Here is a 15076-nt window from a genome sequence, read left to right on the forward strand (position 1 = left end):
ATGATGTGAAGATGGTTCATATCATTACGTTTTCCCTTACACACAAAGAACCCTGATACAGATTTGCATTGTGGTGGCCTTAAAGAGAGACTCAGAATAGATTTAGGCCCTCAGATACGTGTTTAAATGAATTTTATTTCTTGACTTCTCCTCATCTAGTATGAGATTCTTCTACCATGGGATTGATAAAGTTTGGGGACAATTGTGGCAATAATTTTTCCTTTTTAAAAAATTAGAATTTAAATTTAAAAAAATGAGTTTAATTTATTTTTTAAAATTAGTACATTAATTAAATACATATGAACTTGATTAATTACTAATTAAACAAGTAAATTCATTAGATTGATTTAATATTGATGAGCCTATCCTGATTTTAGAGTATTGTATTTAGAAAAATTATACCATATTCATGGATATGAAGAATTAACATCATTAAAATATCCATACTACCCAAAGGGATCTATAGATTTAATACAGTTCCTATCAAGATACCAATGGCATATTTCACAGAACTTGAACAAATATTCTAAAAATTTATTTGGAACCACAAAAGATCCTGAATAGCCTTAGCAATCTTGAGAAAGAAGAACAAAGTTGGAGAAAATACACTATCTGATATCAAACTATACCACAAAGCCATAGTAATTGAAACAGCATGGTACTGGCATAAAAACAGACATATAGATCAATGGAACAGAATAGAGAACCCAGAAATAAACTCATGCCTTTATGGTCAATTAATATTAAATTAAGGAGGCAAAAACATAGAATGGGCTAAAGATAGTCTATTCAATACACAGTGTTTGAAAAATTGAACATACATTGTGCAAAAAAAATGAAATTAGATCCTATTCTTATACCATACACAAAATGGTATAATTCATCCTCAAAATGGATTGAAAACCTTAATGTTAGACTCAAAACCACAAAAATTCTAGAAGAAAACATAGGCAGTAAAATCTCAAATATATCTCGTAGCAATATTTTTTTCTGATATATCTCCTGGGGCAAGAGAAACAAAATAAAAATTTAAAAATGAAACTATATCAGCTAAAAATGTTTGCACAGCAAAGGAAATCATCAAAAAAATGAAAAAACAACCCGCTGAATGGGAGAACATATTCACCAATGATTCATCTGATAAGCAGTTAATACCCCAAATTTATAAAGAACTTACAAAACTCAACACCAAAAAACCACAATCCAATTAAAAATGGGCAGAGCACATGAACAGACACTTCTTCAAAGAGGACATACAATGACCAATAAACATATGAGATGCTCAACTTCACTAATTATCAGAGAAATGCAAATGAAAACCACAGTGAGATATCACCTCACACTTGTTAGACTGGCTGTCATCAATAAATCAGCAAGCAACAAGCGTTGGCTGCAAGGACGTGAAGAAAAGAGAACCCTGGTGCACTGCCGGTGAGAATGGAGATTGGTGCAGCCAGCGTGGAAAGCAGTATGAAGTTAAATCAAAATATTACAATGGAACTGCCTTACAACCCAGCAATTCCACTTCCTGAAATGTATCCGAAGAAACTTGAACCACTAGCTTGAAAGGATACATGCAGCGTTCATTGCAGCATTATTTACAATAGGCAAGATTTGGAAGCAGTCCATTAGTAGATGAGTGGATAAGAAAGCAGTGTACATTTATGTAATGCAATACTACTCCACCATGCAAACGAAGGAAATCTTACCCTGTGCAACAGCATGAATAAACCTGGAGAGCATTACGCTAAGTGAAAAAGTCAGTCAGAGAAAGACAAGTACCATGTATTTCACCCATATGTGGAATTTAATGAACAAAATGAACAATCAAGCACAATATAGACCTATAGACAGAGATTAGGGAGGAGGCCTGAGGAACTGGGGCCTTGGAGGTATTGAGAAAAAATGAAAGAAAAATAAACAATAGACATGGACAACAGTGTGGATATTATTGGGGGTGGGGAAGTGGAGGAAGATATCAAAGAATAAATATTGGTGGACAGAGACTTGAGTTGGGGTGGTACACACATAGTACAGTGTTTAGATGATGTGTTGTGGGACTGTGCACCTGAAACATGTGTAATTTTGTTAACCAGAGTCACCTAAATAAATTTTTAAAAATAAATTTAAAAAAAACTTTAAAACTTATAAAAAAGACTTTAATCATAGGAAAAGTTTATATAAGTCTTATATGAGAGACACTAAAGAAGCTGCTAGCATCTGAAATTCCATATTTGGAGAAGAATATTTTTGGCCTTAAGCAAAGGCAATGCACTGGACAGTCAGCTCTTACCAGCATGTGTGCTATTTAATTTTACAATGTCAAAATAAAAAGGAACATCGGCAATCCTTAAAACAATGAGAGATTTTGCCCTGGCTGGTTTTGCTCAGTGATTAAAGCTTCGGTCCGTGGACCAGAGAGTCCTGGGTTCAGTTCCCACTAAGGGCATGTACCTCAGTTGCAGTTTGTCCCTGGTCCCAGTTGGGGTTGTGCAGGTGGCGACCACTCGATGTATCTCTCTCACATCTGTGTTTCTCTCTCTCTCTCTTCCTCCCTCTCTCTCTCCCACTCTGTCTGAAGATAAATGCAAAAATGTCCTCGGGTGAGGATAAAAAATAAAAGAGAGATTTTGTGGGACAATTTTGATTATGAATTTCATAGGCTCTTCAAACCCCAACCCACCTACTACTTGGCCACGACCAACTGGACTGTACCACTAGATTCCCATTTTCTCTACATCAAAACCCCCCCACTGTGTGTGCACTCGGTCTTTCTACACATTTCTATTGCTGTCTTGTTTTATTTGCATGTGTTTTTGAAAATCCTGTACAAGGTTTAATTTCTAGTTAAAATACAAGTTTCTCAATAGAGGATTACCATTAATCCTTACAATTAGCAAGAAGGAATAAATCTAAACTGATTCTTAAACCATACTTTGATAAAGGAGAAAGCGGGGTGGATATAAAGAATGGATGCCCTTGTGGGAAGAAAGAGAGTGGCTTCTGTGGGGACCAGAGCCCAGTCAGAACCTGCAGCAGTGGCTCCAGAACTGGAAGGAGACTGGCGGTGGGCAGGGGTCAGTGCATCTTGAAGAGTTTGTAGATGTGACTGGCTGAGAGGTGCCTTTTCTCATTCAGTACACATCCCTTGCAAAGTCAGGACCGTCATGGAGAGGGCGTGGAATCGGGTCGTACGAGACCGTATTAAGTGTTGATAAGCATTATACTCCTTGACTGGAAACTCCAAACACTCAAATTCCTCCATTCTATAATTCTAACATATTACCTATAAAACTAAAAATTATATTTCCCCCATTTTTACATTAGAGATGTTGCTAAAGAAAAATAATCAAGGGAATATTTTGTTTAAAATATATATATATATATATATATATACACACACACACATATTTTAGTTTGTCTAGTTCTACCATTTTTGGCAACACATTTGTTTTATTACAATGTTAAACTTTTGTTTTATATAAACACATTCATGTATAATTTAACTTTATTAACAAAAATGAGAATCTTATATTTGACATGTGATAATTAAAATGCTGACAGGAGTTTACAGTTATTTCAATCATTTTTAAATTAAAGCGTCTGCAGAACATTGCTCAGAGCTGACCCGAACAAATTACCTTTGTCGCCGCATCAAAGCAGATAAACCCTGTGCTGAAGTCAATCGTGAGTCCCATTAGATGGCTTTCCAGGACACAGGCGTACGTCTTGCACTAGATGGAACAGAAAACAGTTACTTTTCATGTGGTTGATCCAGTGTATTAATAGCTAATATTTATCCAAGACTGTGTGAAAGCTTCTGTAATACGTTCTAATATAATAGCTATCAATATTAGCAGTAATTGTGTAAGGAAGCCAGTGTTATCAACAACATCTGACTGTTAATGAAAAAGAAGCTGAGTGGTTTTTGACCTGCCAGGGTTTATGCAGGACCAATCTTTCTGAAAGGATTGTTTTTATCTTGTACCATACTGACTTCTCTTGCTATATTGGCAATAAAACTAGTACAAACATGTTTGATTATGTTAAGCTGTTCTGTCCCCCAGCTAAACATCATGGCATTTCTTTAAACCAAAAGTGAATTATTAAAGACTAAGGTTTTACTTAAATTTTTGGCATGTTAATTTTATACATATTATTAAAAGAGAATTCTCAGGCACACACATAGATTCTGTGGCCAAGGCAAAAAACACAACAAACAAAACATCTTCACCTTCACAGTCTCTGCATGTTCACCCATGTGGCACAACCTACTTCCCAGAGACATTTACCACTTGCCTAGTGTTGATTCTCCAGAGATCCACAACTGATGGCTTTTCACATTGAGACAGATTAAATGATAATTTCACTTACATAAACACTTTGGAAAGACTAGTAAAATTTAGATATAGAAATGTAAGAATAATACATATGAAATAAAAACTTTGGGTTTATATGCAACAGGTTACATTTTTATGTCCACAGGCCAGTTTCATTTGCATTCTGTTGCAAAGTTCAGTGGTAATTCAAATAAAGAAAAATACTTATAAATAAACAAGGTGAAAGAAAAGGAAGGAGAGGGAGAAGAGAAACCTATCTTAGGCACATTTTCAGTACCAATCCTGACATCATATTTGTTTTGTAATACTACATGCAAAAGTATATTAAATGTGCCCTGCTGGTGTGGCTCAGTACATTGAGCGTCGTCCCATGGACTGAGAGGTCCCAGTTCAATTCCCAGTCAGGGCACATGCCCAGGTTGCAGCCAATCGATGTTTCTCTCTCACATTGATGTTTCTATCTCTCTCTTCCTTCCTCTCTCTCTAAAAAAGTCAGTGAAAACATATATTTCTTAAAAGTATATAAAATGAATCACATACTCACTATAATGATAGATAAATGCATTTGCCATCACCAAAAATTTATATTCTATACTCATATGTTTAAGTCCAATTTACATAGGAAAGTTACAACTATGCCAAATTATGTATTTTGAATTAAGTTTTTCAAAAAAGCAGACTATAAGACAAACTTCCTAGGCTTTATAAGTCCATTTTGGGTGTGATTTTATTTAACACATGAGCAGATTTCCTGCGCACATCCACCTGTTACTACGTCGTTAAAACCTTTACCAACATTAAGGACAGTTCAAGGCTATCTGTTTCCTCCAACTTAGACATCATTGTTTGGAGTTGTCAAGTACTGTCATTTAAAAAGAATATGTCAGGTGGAAACATTACACATTATAGAACATTAAATTTACTTCTTTAAGCTCAGAATTACTAATTCAATCACATTGTCTCAATAACTATTAAATGAAAATAATATGTTATAAACATATATGATATAAATTGAGACATACTAAAATTTAATTATATAATATATAATCTTAATAAGCATATATAAAGAATACACTCAATACTGAAATATTTGATTTATTAATTTCTTTTTATTTTATAATATAAATTAAATTATAGTTAAAAAATAAAAAAATAATACTTTTTAGGGAAGTTCAAACTAGAAAAGCTTTGAAAGATTTTTGCACAATTAAATATTATTATACATTTGAAAATAATCACACATAAAATATTTATATGCCTTTATAGATGAGAGTTTACAGTCTATAGCTTGATAAAGCACATATGAAAGAGTCTGCAATAAAAATTACAATAAATCAATTTTTTAAAATAATATACTTTTTTCTTAAAAGTACCATTTTATAAAAGCTATATTTTTAATAAATGAATTAGTGTAAGTTCAAAACAATTATCTACTAATCCTAGTACCGTTCACTTACTCTGGGAAAGCTGTTTAAAAAAATAAGACAAGCAAAAATATTAGAAATACTGTAAATGGATTAGGCCTTATATTGGTACTTTGAGTATTAGAGAAATTTTGTAAGATTTTATTCATATAGACTTTCACCTTCCTATTTTACTATTCTCTAAACTTTCCAAATGTTAACCTTTATTTTAAATGACAATGTAGAATTTTTGCAAATGCCTGCATTTAAGGAATTACCCCTTAAATAAAAATTTTGCTATTTACATCATTATTAAGTATACACTAGAGATCAGAATATGTGTAAATAGGTAAAGGAATAGATTAGAAGCTAGGAAATGTGAGTCCCATTAATGAGAACCAATTTCAAAATAAAAATAATTTTATTTATTAATTAATTGTATTAGTTAATTCATTAATTTTAAACCTTTCTGTTTTTTGTTTTTTTTTACAGTAAGTCTTGTTACCTCTTTATTTTATTTCTTTATCAACTTTAATGGTAGTGGGAATATTGAGAACACAGACAAAAACATTGTAATGCTTTTCATATAAATATATTCATATCCTTGAAAACACTACCACCAAATTGTTTGTCATTGAATATTGATTTCTGATACAGTGAATAATATAAAAATATTTTCATATTTTTATAGAATATGTATGACAGGGAAATTACAAAATATATTTTAAAATCTAAAGCTTAAAAGGGATTAAATATTTTACTTTTCACTTACTAGGGGCACCGTGGATTGTCAGTGTGACTAGATAAGTGCATAGTACAAGGAAATGTACTTCTCAGCACATCAGCTTGGAGAATATGAAACCCAGATATTTTTAAAAAACATTATTGAAAAACAGTGAAAAAACATGTTATCTCTCCCATTTCCAAACATCAGGAGATTTACTTAAAATGAAATCTTAAATTGAGAGAACAGCAGGAAGAAAACACCATGTGGTTGTTTCCAAGTGAAGTGTATATTCTAGAAAAATGATAATTAGGAAAACCTAAAAATATCACTATAAATTTAAAATGGCAACTCTTATTAAACTAACATATTTTAATGCTTTAAAATGGTCTTAGATGTTGATACTTGAAATAAAATAATAATTAAGATAATTTTATCTCTCTGTTTATGATATAAAATAATGATTTGCTGAATTGAGTTTCTATACAGTTAAATTGTTAAAACAATGTTTCTCAGTTACTTTAGCATTTTTAGATACAGGCAGATCAGCAGAACTACTAGAAAATGTCAACTGAGAAATGAAATGAGTGACATTTGGGTCTTCTCTCGGTCCCCTTCCCCTGATTGTCATACTGTGCGGCTTGTGCTGAATACAGGATTGTAGTCAGAAAAACAACAATAACAACAACAAAAACAATATATGTCACAAATCAGTTTAACATATTGAAAAAATATGCTCCCAAGTCTCCTGTTGTAGACAGCATTCCAGAATTATGTAATGCTGTATTATCTTCATCATATATTTGTTTCAAAAGCAAGTATTTACTTTTGTGTTTCTTTAGGCCCTAGCTCTGAATCCATTTGCTTGTGGCAAGTGCACCCTAACTGTCCAGTTTTGCCACATGTCTCTGTCAGCGGTCAGAGGCAGAGTCAGAATTTGGTAACTTGTTCCATTTCATGGTTCTACAGGCTTAGAGGCTGAAGGTTCTATAAAGTTTGACCTACATATAACTTCATACTTAAGAAATAAAGTTTAGTAGATATCTATTGAATACTTGTGATATGCAAAATGCACTGTATACTTCAGTCGGTACATGAATGAAATACCCCAAGCTAACTCTAACTCAATGTCAAGCACACTTCACTCCAATACAAGACAGTGTGAGCAGAGCTAAGAAAATCATATTGGTGACAAAATAAAGTAATATTGATGTTCGAAAGTGGGAGGGTTTGAACAGAATTATTGGTAATCGGTAGGCAGGGTAGACTGGAATCAGCAAAATCTTCAAAGATGATATAATCTATGAAAATATTTTCAAAGTCTATGTGTAGTTTTGAAAGGTAGAGATGAAATGAAGGCTTTCTAGCAAGAAAAAGCTGTTAGCGTGAATGAAGCCATTTAGCTGAAAACTAGCTGGTCGTGACTGAAGAACAGCAAACTGTCTTGTAAAGGGTTAATTCAAACCAGAGCATTTCATTTTAGATTTAAAGTGGAACTGATTCTAATTACAATTACCAATACATTTTGATGAGTGAAAGGAAATAGCCGAGAGAGATCAAATTATAGAAAAATTAAAATGTTTTTCAGAGCTGAATTATTATTCATTTAATCACAATGGCTACTTATTGAATGTATTTGAGGAGAAAGTCAAGACTCCGAGAACAGTCTTTTCATGCTAATTTGAGTTTATATGAGAACTTGAGGCTAGTGGGCATGTATCTTGTGTCACAGATCCTCAAATTCCGTCAACTCTCACCTGTATCCGTTCTACTTCTAGAAAGGTTGCTGTTTGAAAGGCTCTTTCCCACTGGGCAAGGTCACAGTCCAACTCCACGGAGAAGTAGAGGTCCTCCCCAGACTCGGACTGCACAGTGAAACAGTGTTTCCGCTGGTCCAGCAGGTCACTGTCCTGATGAAAACCTGGAGTTACACAGGCTGGCAGACATCAATTCAGATTGCTAACATGGTCATACCTTAAATCATGTCGACTAACGCACGGTTGGAGATGCCTGTCATAAAATCACACTACAATATCACTAAATCTTCACTGAAAATGATCACAGTTCAGAAGAAGGCTAAATTCTGGGTGATGAGCATACAAGGCAATACACAGATGATGTATAATACTGTACACTTAAAACTTGTGTAACTTTAGTAACCAATGTCACCCCAATAAATTTAGTTTGAAAAAAATGGTCACTGCAGCCACAATTCCAGGACTCAGAGTCCATAATGAATACATTTCTTCTCCGAATTGACGTTAAAGCATATCCATAAAATAGAAGTTAGGATTTCTGGCTTCAACTTGTACTAGCAACATTTCTTACTGTACAAAAAGATAACACACAATCTGATGATGGTGACATTAAATAGAGTGTGAGTTTGACCTCAATAGAGATAATAGCCTACAGAATACTTTTTGCTCATTGGAAAGTATCATTTAATAACAGTAACAAAATATTAGCTAAATGTATCTTTGTGTGTTTTTCTCATTTATGACTTCTCTTTAGAAGTATCCAAGTCTTTTAGATTTATTCCAAGTGTCCCCGGACACTTTCAGAAGACCAAACATTGCCCTTTCTGGGATATGACTCAGATTTATAAAGCAATAATACACAGAAAAAATGTGTTACAAATAACTTTGCTAATAATGTATATAATATTCCTAATGTATTCAGATGTCAATGGGCATGACAAAGAGTATTTTTATTTGAAAATAACAAATAAAACAATAATGTTTTTAGACTAATTACTGACCACATTACTATTGCCAGTAATAAATTTTCTATTATACTTAAAACATAAAACTAAAGACAAAGTTGCCAGATATTGGTGAATTATTCCTATAGCAAGGTTTTGCATGTATCAGTATGATTTCTGCTCTTCTTCCCATTACAATTATGTAGTCCAATATTTGCTAATATGGGAAGTCACTTTTTTCTCACTTTTCCTGTTATAATTATCATTGCTATAATAATAGCTATATTTTCTTCAAGTTAATGGCATTTTTGGAATTAAAAATGGAAATGATAAAAGATGAAAGATAAATATTTTTATATTATATTAAATATAAATTACTTTATAAAATATATAACTAAACTATTATGTTCTTTATTGTTATGTTTGCTGCTGTTTCTTTTACTTGAACTTGTAGTGAATCAGAAAATAATGAAGTCATTAGACATAGTTATTTAAAACTAACGAAATCTGACCCACGCACCAAGAGGTCGCTGGTTTGATTCCGGGTCAGGGCACATGCCCAGGTTGTGGGCCACATCCCCAGTGGGGGGCAGGAGGCAGCCAATTGATGTTCTCCCTCATCAGTGTTTCTATCTCTCTCTCCCTCTCTCTTTCTCTCTCTCTAATAATCAATAAAGAAAAATAAAATAAAACAAACCAAATCTGTGATTTTTAATAAAAAAGAAGAGCAGACATGGGATAAATTCTTCAGCTATAAATAATTATTTTTCCTCTTTGGTTACTATTCTAACAATTAAAAATGAGAGGAAATACATACTATCAAAATTAAATGCTGCCAATTAATTTTTAATTAGACTTTTGGGAATAATCAAATCTCTAGAGGGACTTATTAAATATACATTAAGTCCTGTACAAATAAATGATAGTTTTAATAACCTATTATAATACTGTTTTTATTTTAATAAAAATATTCTTAATATTGTGTGTAGTTAAAATTTAGAAACAAGCCAAAATATTTTTAAGAATATTTCCCATCATTAGATGTTTAAAAGAGAAGTTTGGGAAATTGACTCAAAATATCACAAATCTGATTCTGTGCATCACACAATGAAAAGAATATTTGTGTATTATTCAGCCAATATGACATACATGGGAAAATAACATGTGTTTTAAGTTACATTGTAACAGAGTGACATGCTGGGTCTCTGACTCCAGTGCAAGTCTGCACTGTTGCCCTGGCCTAATAGCACCTACTTTTTCTTGCATACAGACACCCTGATCATTAGAGAAATTCTGCTGGTGGCTCAAGTTTTGTGAAAAGAGCCCCTCCCATTTTCCCTTCCCTTGACATAAAAGAAGCCTGAACTCTGTACTTTCTTAGGATGGACTTGAGAATTAGATCTCTCATCTTCTTGGTTGGTGCCTTCTCAATCAACCAACCTTTCTTTACTCCAAACTCTGATGTTTTTATTTTTGGCCTTTCGAAGCACGGGACCCACTGAATTTGGACCGGTAACAACATTAACTCAATAACTGTATAATTTCCACTTTTTTTGTGCTATGTAGAAATACATCAAAAATAAGTGAAAGTCAAATGGAAGTTCAATTTTTAATTTTTTGAGGTAACACCATATTGTTTTCCATAGTGGCTGCACCAGTCTGCATTCCCACCAGCAGTGCACTAGAGTCCCCTTTTTTCCACACTCGTAGCAGCACTATTTACAATAGCTAAGATCTGGAAATAGCCCAAGTGTCCATCAGTAGACGAATGGATAAAAAAGCTGTGGTACATATACACAATGGAGTATTACGCAGCTGTAAGAAAGAAAGATCTCTTATCCTTTGAGACTACATGGAGGGACCTGGAAAGTATCATCCTAAGTGAAACAAGCCAAACAGAGAAAGACAAGTTTCATATGATCTCACTTATTTGTGGAATATAATGAACATAACAGTCTGAGGAATGGGGTAGTCCCAGAGACGTGGAAGTGGGGTACAGACTGACAATCCCCAGAAGAGGGGGTGGTGGGGGAGAGATAAACCACAGAACTTATGTGCATGTATGCATGAAGAGTGGACATGGACAACAAACTGGGGAAAGAGCAGGGAGGGAGGGGGAGGGGGGAATCAGTGGGGGAAAAAGGAGAAACATCTGTAACAAAAATTAATTAATAAAAAAAAAAAAGAAGTGGAAGTCTGACAACAGTTTGGTGATTGCCAATGGGCTGGGGAGGTGGAGCTCATAAATTACTATTCATGCTTTCATAGTCAAATCTTATAAACTGAAAAATAAAAGTGTTCAACTTCTAAAAAATGTAATTTAAATAAATAATTACTATTAATGATTTTTAAATGACTTAAATTTAAATTCAAGTTATTTTATATATTAAAAATCATTTAAAATCAAACCAAATGAACACTCTTTAAATGTACATGAATTCATTTTTCTGCATATTAGCTGCCTTATTGTGGAAAAGAAACAATATAACTTTAATTCTCCTCCTTCTTCTAAGGAAACTAAAATTTGACATACGTGGACATAAAGTAAATTTCAGAAGATAATAAAGCATATCTTTCAAATACAATAACTAAATCAAAATAGACTACTGTCTTCATTTCCCTGAGGAGGGAACAGAAGTTTCACACAGTGGTCACTTTCCTGTTTTCAAAACTGTGTGGTCTAGGAATTAGTCCATTAGTCTGGAAGTCATTCAGCTTAAGTTTGAATGTCACCTTTACCACTCAGTTCCATCTCTTTCTAGAAATAGTAAAAGCATTTGTAAAAACAGGATCACAGTAGCAACCTCAGGAGCTTGTAAAGATTAAATGACATTAAATGTGTATCACTCATGTTATGTGCTCCATAATATCACTAGTAATTACAATATTAGCCATCACTAATATTGACTGTTACTAAAACCTGTATTAGATTAGACTCTGAGTTCTAGCTACATCGCAGCACCTATGCTCACACACACACGCACACGCGCGTGCACACACCTTTCTCTATAGTAGTGTGATATTGCTCTGGTGAAACGTAAGACATATGGGGAGAGTCAGAAAGGTTAAATTTTCTAACAAAATCTGCAGCATTCATAAGGAAAGAGAAACATGCTTGCTGAAGTGGTTTGTTCTATAGTCAAGTTTGACTTCTCCCATTCTCTAAATATTTTAGGGGTGCTCTATTTGTGTGTGTGCCCTCAGAGGTATGTGAATTCTGTCCCAGCTTAAAATAGCCTTGTATATGTTAACCCTAATCTCTATAGACTCTTCTTTTCTTTTCTTTTCTTTTTTCTTTTCTTTATTGATTCTTAGAGGGAAAGGAAGGGAGAAGGAGAGATAGAAACATTAATGAAAGAGAACATTGATTGGCCGCCTCCTACATGCCCCCCACTAGAGATTGGGCCCACAACCTGGGCATGTGCCCTGACTGGGGATTGAACCAGCAACCTTTTGGTGCATGGGTCGATGCTCAACCACTGAGCCACACTAGCCAGACTATAAATATTTCTTTATTGTTCCTGTTAATAATTGTTATTTGAATAATGTCATATATATTACAAAATGCTTTTATGGGCATCATCTCTTGATCCATTCTATATTTGAGACAAGGTCTAGAAAGTTTAAATGAATTAAACAAGTAAAGATACTGATAATTCAGAGATTTTTTGAATTTGTAGTTAAAAGATATTTTTTAAAAACATAACTACTCACAAGCTGCTCAGATTATTGGCATTAGAACAGATATTCTAATATTACAGTTCTTAAGTTCAAAACTCTTTGGTGGGGGAGGAGGGATGAGTGGTCTAAATTCCCGCAACCACCATAATACTAGCAGAATGGTAGTTTTGAAAAAAGAAATTATCCTTGGTAGCATCCTCCTTGGCACTAAAATTTACCTGATTCAGGTGCAAATACCTTCACTGATATCTTAGAGCAAAACAAAGGTTGCTTTTCTGACTCTTTTTGGGGATACAGTGACCTCAACCAACTTCCTGTCCTTCCAACATGCCCCTCTGTTCCAGCATTCATAACAATCTCCTTGTTTAATCTGCCCACACAGCACAGCTTAAGCTCCTTGACTGGCTTAATATGTGTTTGATTTTACTTTCCACAGGATTTAAGAAAGAAAAAAGAATATTCATAAGACAGCTAGTTCATATGGAAAAGTACTATGCACCTTTCAAAGGGAAAAATGTTTTTTTTATAGGATAATGTTTTTTAAAAGTGGATGGAGTATAAACAAAATAAGATTATCAAAGTAATTTTTTTATCCTGCCATTTTATATGCATTCTTGATTTCTTATGTAATATATATATACTTGAATTAGTTTTCATTATTATTTTATTTTATTTCAGCATTTTCCTTAAGATGTTATTATTGAAACAAATAAGAATTTTACTGCCATAAATGAACATTACTGGAACTAGGAAAGCAAACAAGAAGCAAGAGACACACAAAACAATGACATTTATTTCTTATAACATTACTAAAATGAATGAGTTACAAAATTTCTTGCCGAGATTAATTGTTTTAATTAAAAGTTATGAAATTCATCTTCTACATTTCAATTCTAATATTGTACTTCTGAGGATAATTACATGACACTCAAAAGAAATCCTCAAGTCTATACTTAAAAATTTCCTGGAAGAGAATGTCATTTTCGAGAAGGGCTTTCCTGGAGTGAAAACAGCACCATTTTGTTACTATAAATGTGGCCATTCATGGGGTTATAAACATTCGGAATTGTGGCTGGTCATTCAGTCTTGCCTGCAATAAATAATTCAAACAATCTTACTTTTAAGTGTCTCCAAAGAATAAAATTCGAATTCCTAAATTTTAATACTCGATATGTGAAAACTATGCTTCAATCTTTGTTTTTGAAAACTGAATGTGTTACACTGCAATTTATACTAATTTTTTCTTTAAAATTTTTTTAATTGATTTTAGGGAGTGAGTGAGAGGGAGAGATAGAAACATCGATGAGAGAGAACATTGATTGGCCACTTCCTGCATGCCCCCCACTGGGGATTGGCCCACAACCTGGGCATGTGCCCTGACTGGGAATTGAACCGGCGACCTCTTGGTGCCTGGGTCAACGCTCAACTACTGAGCCACACCAGCCAGGCATATACTAATTTTTTCTTAATCTTTCTTCTGATGTGATTAAAAACATCACATCTTAAGAAGTAACATTTTATAGCCTCAAGAACAGTTATAAATAACCTTTCAGTTTTCTATTTATAAAATCAAAAGAAGCAAATTATTTTCCATCTCTTCATTATTTTTAGCTATTTCATTATCTTAGTATCTCTTCCTTGTAACCTAATCCCTCAAGTACTAAACTCTATCCACCAGCCAAATGGACCCCTAGGGATCTGGCCAACATGAGATATAAGGGGAATTATTTGTTTTGGCTAAAATTACACTTCTGTTTCTATACCTTAGTGTATCAGGGTTTTGCCTGGGAAGATGTAAAAGGTGCACATCATAGTGGGAAGTAGTATCTGGCGAGCAAAAGTTCCACAAAATGTGTTAAATTACTCTTGAACATTTTGTCACACGAAGGTGAAGGTTTTGGGCTCAACTGTTTAATTAATATTCATGAATATAAATGAGGTAATCTTTGACTTGACTTTAAATTCTGTCTTCTAAAAAACAACTCAGGATAAAACAGAGTGCTATTTACATCAGTCCCATTAGAGCCTATGGCTGGCCCAGGCAGCTAGGCATTAATAAAGGAAGGGAGCAAAAGGAATCGGACATTAAGAAACCTAATCAACTGGGGAGCTGAATCCCTCACTGAGCCTGCTTCACCAGGAAGGTACACTTCACACACTCCCCGGGATATCCTCCATCCTCGGCGACCTAATCTCCGAAACAGGCAAAGGGGGACAGGAAGGATTT

General features: G+C 33.9%; 1 protein-coding gene across 1 annotated transcript in view; it reads right to left on the bottom strand.

Annotated features, from left to right (window-relative positions):
• The window catches only part of SNTG1 (syntrophin gamma 1), an 866981-nt gene that overhangs the window by 50051 nt on the left and 801854 nt on the right, over positions 1 to 15076 (bottom strand). Inside the window, exons 16-17 of the mRNA XM_036263979.1 lie at positions 8225 to 8377; positions 3642 to 3734 (exon numbers count right to left, since the gene is read on the bottom strand). Of these exons, the coding sequence (XP_036119872.1) occupies positions 3642 to 3734; positions 8225 to 8377 (246 nt within the window). The remainder of the gene's footprint in view (positions 1 to 3641; positions 3735 to 8224; positions 8378 to 15076) is intronic.

This window comes from Molossus molossus, unplaced genomic scaffold, assembly GCF_014108415.1.
Source record: "Molossus molossus isolate mMolMol1 unplaced genomic scaffold, mMolMol1.p scaffold_m16_p_16, whole genome shotgun sequence".
NCBI classification, from domain to species: Eukaryota; Metazoa; Chordata; class Mammalia; order Chiroptera; family Molossidae; genus Molossus; species Molossus molossus.